This window comes from Equus quagga, chromosome 3 (genome assembly GCF_021613505.1).
Source record: "Equus quagga isolate Etosha38 chromosome 3, UCLA_HA_Equagga_1.0, whole genome shotgun sequence".
Classification (NCBI taxonomy): Eukaryota; Metazoa; Chordata; class Mammalia; order Perissodactyla; family Equidae; genus Equus; species Equus quagga.
In genome coordinates, this window is record NC_060269.1 from 116,691,420 (window position 1) to 116,699,278 (window position 7,859).

Sequence of the window (7,859 nt, forward strand, 5' to 3'; positions counted from 1 at the left end):
ATTAAATAAAGCTTTAGAGAATTCTGAGACATGCTACAACATGTATGAATCTTGAAGACATTGTGCTAAGTGAAATAAGCCAGTCACAAAAGTGCACATATTGTATGATTCCATACATACGAGTTACCTAGAGCAGTCAAACTCACAGAGACAAAGCAGAATGATGGCTGTCCGGGGCTGTGGGAAGCAGGAGATGGGGAGTTATTGTTTAATGAGCACGGAGCTCCAGTTTGGGAAGATGAAAAAGTTCTGGAGACGAATGGTTGCACAACAATGTGCATGTACTTAATGCCACTGAACTATATACTTAAAAATGGTTAACACAGTAAATTTGATGTTATGTATATTTTAACACGATAAAAAAAATGGATCAAAGACCTAAATGTAAGAGCTAAATTATAAACCTTCTAGAAGAAAAGATACGAGTAAATCTCATCATCTTGGATAAGGCAGAGGTTTCTTAGATATGACAGGAAAAGCACAAGTAACAAAAGAAAAATTAGATAAATCAAATTTAATAATATTGAAAACTCTGTGCTTCAAAGAGTTCCAAAAACAAAGTGAAAAAACAACACAGAACAGGAGAAAATATCTGCAAATCATCTATCTCACAAGGAATATATAAAAAACTCTTACAACTTAACATAAAGACAGGTAACCCATATGAAAATGAGTAAATGGTTTGAATAGACATTTCTCCAAGGAAGATATACAAACGGCCAACAAATACATGAAAAGATGCTCAACATCTTTAGTCATCAGAGAAATGCAAATCAGAATCACAATGATATATCAGTAGCATGGCTATATAACAAAACAGACAGACAATAACAAGTGTCTATGAGGATGTGGTGAAATTGGAACCCTTGTGTATCGCTGGTGGGAATGTAAAATGGTGCAGCCACAGAAAACAGTGTGGCAGTTTCTCAAAAAGTTAAACATGAAGCTACCATTTGCCCTAGTAATTTCATTCCCAGGTATATGTACCCAAGAAAAAATGAAAACATGACAATATAAAAACCTGAGAAGAAATGTTCACAGCAGCATTTTTCATAATAGCTAAAAGCTGGAAACAAATCAAATGTCCATCAACTGAGGAATGGATAAACAAAATGTGGTAATATTATTCAGATATAAAATAGAACAAAGAAAGGGAATGTTTTGATACGTGCTACAACATGGATAAACCCTGAAAACATCATACTAAATGAAAGAAGCCAGACACAAAAAGCCACATATTATATGCTTTCATTTACATGAAATAACCAGAATGGGCAATTCCATCGACACAAAGTAGATAAGTGAAGGCGAGATGAGAGGGAAATGGGAAGTGACTGATAGTGGGCTGCAGTTTTTTGGGGGTATGATGAAGATGTTCTGGAATTAGATAGTGATAACAGTTGCACAATTTTGTGAATACACTAAAAAGCACTGAATTACAAACTATAAAAGGGCAAATTTCATTGTATGTGAATTATATCTCAACAAATAGAAACTCAACGAGAAAAAAATTACATTGAGAGCATTAGTACAAAAAAGTCTTGGGACTAAAATATGCAATGATACTAAATGACAAAGGGAAGGCAGAAATTATTCTTTAGCTTCTGTTTTTCTACCAATAGTCTGTTCAAATGGACAGGTTGAATACACATTCTTTGAAGGAAACTGAAGTTCAAATGAGGCAAGATGACAGACAGTAAGCTGGAATGTAGCTGTTTTTTTAAAAAAAGTTTGGCCCTGAGCTAACATCTGTTGCCAGTCTTCCTCTTTTTTTTTCCCTCTCTCCAAAGCTCCCCAGTACATACTTGTATATGTAGTTGTGATCCTTCTGGTTGAGCTATGTGGGACACCGCCTCAGCATGGCTTGATGAGTGGTGCTAGGTCCGCGCCCAGGATCCGAACCAACAAAACCCTGGGCTGCCGAAGCAAAGTGTGCAAACTTAACCACTTGGCCATGGGCCCAGTCCCTGGAATGTAGCTTGAAACAGGCTTAGGCCTACCCCTCCAAATAATGGAAAAGAATTGAAATTTTATTACCAGTTATTGTTGATCTGAAACATCACAGCAGGGTCAAAAGCCTGGATGAGAGGAAATATGATCATTCCTCAAGAGAAAAATAAGTAGTGTCTAGAAATTCCAAACCAAACTTATTCCTTGCAAAATTCAAAACTGGCTTCAACAAAACGTTTGTGAAGTTAGAAAAGGAAAAAGTCAGAGAGTTCACCCTGAACAAGTCAAACCAAATTAACTACAATTTCTATTTTAATAGGTGTACTTCATTGCAGGTAAGAACCCTGCAGGCACAGTATAGCCTAATTACAGCAAGTCATTTGGCAAAATCTTTCATAATATTCATACACAAAAAATGGCATAAGGGCTTGACAATAATAAGTGGAACTAATAGTTATTTAACAACCACAATGCATGTTGATTAATGGATTGATGTTAATCTGGAGGGAGTCCAGTCGAGCTGCACACTTCAGAGCCCTTTCTGCTGTCATTTTAATATTTTTATTAACAACTTGAATGAAGACCCAATAGGTATGCATACCAAACATGAAAATGACAAAAAAATGAGAAAGAATAGATAATATTAAGTGGCTAGATCAAGACTAACAAAATGAAATATAAAAGCCTAATATTTATGCTAAAAAAATTCATTACACAAAAAGAGGGTGAGGGAGACTTAGTTTAACAACTTATGTATAAAAGATACAGAGTGTAACTGACACTCCTAGCTTATATTAAGCAGAAGTAACAGAGGTTAAAACTATTAATAAAATATTTCAAAATAATAGCATTTAGCTCAAGCAAGGTATATCCACCAAACACTTTCTGGTCAGGTACCATCTAAAATGCAGAATACAGTTCCGAGTACCATGTTTAATGACAACAGCAACTAGAAATTCATTATGAGAAAAATGGCCATGGTTGAAGGATCAGAGAGTTACATTATCTCAGGAATGATTAAATAAACTGGGATTGCCTTACTCTGAAGAAGTGATGAGAATGTGTATGTGCTGGAGAGAAGGGATCAGCAGGATGATAGTAGTCTTCAAATATTTTAAGGGGCCATTCACATGGAAAAGGGATTATACTTGGAAAAAACAAAATATAGTGGGAACAGCATAGGCTTTGATGTTCAGACCCTGGCTCCATCATCTACTGTGTGTTATTTGATGCTTAGAGATTAAGCTTCCTTATCTAGAAAATGATACCTACCTCATAAATGGATAAAAATTAAATGCAATTAAGAACAAAAGTGTTTATAAGCTGCCTGGCATAGCCCAACACACCGTGATACACTACGATGTTAGTTCCCTTCTCTAGACTTTTCTGAGTTGTTCTAGAACAGTGTTTTTCAAAAAGTTACAACCCATTGACGAGTCACAAAATCAGCTTAGTGGGCTGTAACCAACATTTTTTTCCAAAGAAACAGAACAGAAAATATTAGAACTTAGCACATGTACTAAAAGTAACTATAGTTTTGTGAAACTTTTGTTTCAATTATTCATATACATGTGTGTACTGGGCTATGATGTAAAATGTATTTCTTATCATGAAGCTGGGCCAAAAAAAAAAAAAGGGGAGCTGTGAAAGCCACTGCTCTAGAGCATTGTTTTCTAAGTGTGTTCTATAGATACTAGTTCCTTGGGAGCTCAAATAAGTTTAGGAAACAAACCATACCACTTAGAGGTTTACCATATTTAATACACAGTAGCATATCAAAAAGTCCAGCATTAAAGAAACCTGTTTATTTTTGTTGAACCTCGTTTTTCCCACATATACATGACCTCAGATCTATCATTATTTTTCACACAACATCTACTAACACCTTCAGGACTAGCATTTGGTGGTACACACTTGGGAAAAACATTCCCCTAGATGAAAAAGAAGGTACAACGGGTATAAATAAAGATTTTTAGCTTGCCAAGAAAAAAACTCTTGACTCTTTGAATCTTCCTCCTCCTGCCACCAACATCCACCCCTTTCAACTTATACTCCTAACACATACTCCAAAACACTTTAAATATGATTTATGAAACTTTAAATTCACACAAATCTTTTCAGAAAAAGTGTAGGACATCTACAATATCAAGCTACATAGCTAGGATCAAAGCAGTAAGCAGGAACCATTTGGTCAAAAGAAACTTCTGGCATAGTATTTAAGAAGACTCGCTTTACCTAAACAAACCCTATGCTCAGAAACCAAACCAGCAAAGGACAACTTCTCCAAGTGAAGCCAATGTGTTCTAATAATACATAATCTAAAATGGGCTGATGGGTGCAGCTAATCCTCATTATTAAGAGCATCATTATCATCATCACTTGGAAGAGGCATGTGATGATATTTAGATGATTCTGGGCTCTTTTAAACCGTATACATACCCAGGATTCCTTTGGGAGGACGTGATTTCACACTAATATGAGAAACTGTCACTACCGCAGTCAGTTCTAATAATATTTGGTATCACTTGGTAATAAAATAAAGGCTTGACATCATGTATTCAAGAGTATCCCTGTATTTCAAACCTTCCTAATTGGGAGTTACAAATATCTCTGACCCTGCTCTGGCAGTTGTCAAGAGCATAAACCGCCCTTCCCACTCTTTCCCCACCCCCAGGCTCCAAAGCAACCTCTCCTCAAAGTTTGCCCCAACTACTTTAGACTATTTTCTTCCCAATTTCTGAGCACTCTCAATACATTTTGTTCCTATCACTCTTTTTAGCAATTCACTGTATATGTCCTGGCTTATATAAACTTGGCTCCCAACAAGACTGTCACTGCCTTAATGAACAGGGATCAACACTCAAGAATCTTTAATCTGGAGAATCCTTTTATCTTTAGAATCTTCCACAAGATCTTCCAAGAACTCACTAAATATTTCTTGACTTAAATAGCCAGGCTTGAGAATAACAGCAGCTAGTCTTGGAGAGGTTACTATATGCCAGACCCAGTGCTAAAAGTATACGTGCATTATCTCCCATAATCTTCACAACTCCACAGAGTAAGAACTATTCTTTTCTCCATCAGATAGAAAGTGAAGCTCAGAGTAACTTGCCCAAGGTCATACAACAAGTAAGTGGCAGAGCCAGGGCCTGAAGCCAGGCAAAGCTCTTAACCACCTCAGTACACTGAGTTGCAGCCCTGCAATACCAGAGTCCATGCAGGATTTCGATTTCACTAAGTTAGAAGTTTCCATTTCAACGGAGAGTAGAGACATTTTAGCCAAAAGTTAAAACTTTAAACAGGGATAAATTAAGACAAAGAATTTCACACGGACATCTTTATACGGTTGCAATAAACTACGAGGAAAAACGCCTCCCATGTCCTTTCTATTTATGGAGGCGATATTACGGCGCGGGTCACAATTTTACCCAGAAGTGGCCTACGGCGATACAACCTTTGGTTTAGATTTTTAAATAGGGCTCTCTTTCTCTACCCCTAGGATGACAGGGAAACGAAAGACAGACGTGATAACTGTCACTTCACAGATCCGGAAAACGCCAGCCCCGATTCTTGTTTAAAAAACAAGACCCAGGGCTCTCGTTCCACCCTGGACTCTTCACACAAAGCAGCACCATCCTCTGCCCTCTTCACACAAAGCAGGCTTTGCCCTACTACCCAAAGGGGAGTGCTGATTCACACCGTCTCCCCATCACCGCCAGGAATGTACCCATCTCCCACTGATCCAAAACCCCGACCACGGCACAGACGTAGCCCACTCTGGCTGCTCCCCGCACCGGTGATACCCCATCAAGCAGACTCCTCCCCGACGTCCAAAATGCCCAGGCCACCATCCGAAAGCCAGGATTTCACACAAAGCAGGATCCCTTCCTATAAAGCAGAGCAGCCCTCCCCAGGTTGCGCCAGCCCACAGAACCCACTGGGGTCCACGACCCAGAGGAGAACTAGCTGCCAACCCTGTTCCCCTGGCACGCCTCGACTGCCCAACTTCAGCTGACCTTTCCGCAGCCAAAAGCAAAAACAGTCACGGGTCCCCGTCAGAGCGCGGATCCGACTACACAAAGCGACGTGTCCCACCGCGGGGACCCTCGGAGAACGCTCTCCGCCCCCGGCCCGTCCCCGCCCAGCCCCGGCCCGGCGCCCCGCGCTCACCAGCTCTCCTCCTCCTCCTCCCAGCCTGACAGGCGCTCCAGCTCCTCGGGCCGCAGCGGCTCCACCTCGTCCAGCAAGCCGCCCTCGCCCGCGGCCAGCAAGGAGGTGGCGTCCCGCAGCTCCTCGCTGCTCGTCCGTCTCGGGCCCGAGCCCGCCCCGCTGCCCGACTTGGCGCCGAGGCCCAAGGGGAAGCCGCGAGGGGACGCGGTGCCGGAGGAGGGAGTGGACGCGCCGGCCCGAACCGGGCTGCCCGGCCCGAGCGAGCCGGCGCCCTGCACGGCCCCCGAGCGGCTCCTCAGCTGTTCGTTCTGCTTCTCCAGCTTCTTCACCAGCTCCTGCAGCTTCCGCACCTCCTGGTCCGCGTTCACGTTGGAGTTAACGTCCTCCATCCCGGCCCCGCCGCTTCTGCCGCCCGCCGCCGGCCCGCACTAGCGAAACAGCCGGAGGAAAGAGGCGTCGCCGCCGCCGCCGCTCACTCTAGCGGAGGCACCGGCACATAGCAGGACCAGGCCCCACCGCCAGGGTCCCCCCAGCTCCGGTTCCCAAGCGCCGCTGGCCCCAGCCGAGCCGCCTCATCTGCGCCGGCTCCAGGATTGGGGGAGGCGGCGCCAATATCCGGCCTCGGCCGCCATCTTCCCTCCGTCCCTCCGCCCCCCGTAGGCCGGCCCCGTCGGTGACCTCAGAGCGTCGGGGGTGGGCCAGGCCGCCGGCCGGCGCTGAGAGGACCCGGCGCCCAGCTCGCCGCGGGGCGGGGCCGCGGGGGGCGGGGCCTCGGCCGGAAGGGACGTGCCCGGGCGCCGGCGGATTGGGGGACGCTGCTAGGCTGGCTGGGAAGAGCGATTCCGACAGCAGGCTGGGCCTGAGCTGGGGAGATAGGCGCGCCGCCGCCCGGGAGGGGTGGGGACTGGGGCGCGGGTGGGGCTGAGATCGCAAACGGGAGCTCTCGCTCAGCCACGCCTATTGGTCTTGGATGAGGGGCGTGTAGTGTGCTCTCCACCCCCAAACACGGACGTGTGGGACCAGCGGGCCAATCCTGTCCTCCCTCCCGGCTGGTTCTCAGATGGGCGCTCAGCCAGGGCCCGTGGAGAGACGGTTTACTTCGTCTGTTCAGCAAATATTTGTTCGATGCCTACTTGAAATAGGAGAGTGTCAGAGCTGGCAGGAGCCTCAGAGATTTTCTGTCACCCGTTTCTTCCTCTGAAAATGAGAAAACAGAATCCCAAATGGTGAAGCGAGGTCTAAGGTCAAAATAACCATAAATTGTTGAGTACTTACTACAGGCTAAACACTGTGCTAAGCACTTTAAAGGTATTATCTTATCGATTAAAACAGTTTTCCCGACTTAAAGTTTGCTGCGCACTGGCATGGAAGCGGAGGGTGGAAAACTGCTCCTCTCCCCTCGCCTTTGTCTGTTCATTGATGCATCATCTACTCTTTGGGTCGTTTTCTTCGGAAAAACTTTTTTGTAGTGTGTCTTGACTTTTAAAAAGTTGTATATTAAAAGTATATAAAGTTGTATACAAAAGTACTTAACATGACATATACGGATGAATGCTGAAAGATGTATGAATGTAAAGATCTGCCTTCAGTGGCACCAGGTATGTGTACTACTGATGGCACAACAAAGCAAAAAATACTCAGATGCTTTGTTTTGACCACATTCGTTGTTCTTCAGATGTCAGTGGTGAGCTACTTGTGTTTCCAGCTTTCCTCTAATTGCCTCCTCCACCCTTAGCCAG

General features: G+C 44.1%; 1 protein-coding gene across 2 annotated transcripts in view; it reads right to left on the reverse strand.

Moving 5' to 3' along the window:
* Positions 1-6,756, reverse strand: part of LOC124237205 (SLAIN motif-containing protein 2) — an 84,242-nt gene extending 77,486 nt beyond the window's left edge. For both annotated transcript variants that reach the window (XM_046656647.1, XM_046656646.1), the window contains exon 1: positions 6,121-6,756. In XM_046656647.1, coding sequence (XP_046512603.1) covers positions 6,121-6,509 — 389 coding nt within the window. In that variant the 5' untranslated portion in view covers positions 6,510-6,756. The remainder of the gene's footprint in view (positions 1-6,120) is intronic.
* Between the last annotated feature and the right edge of the window lie 1,103 nt (positions 6,757-7,859).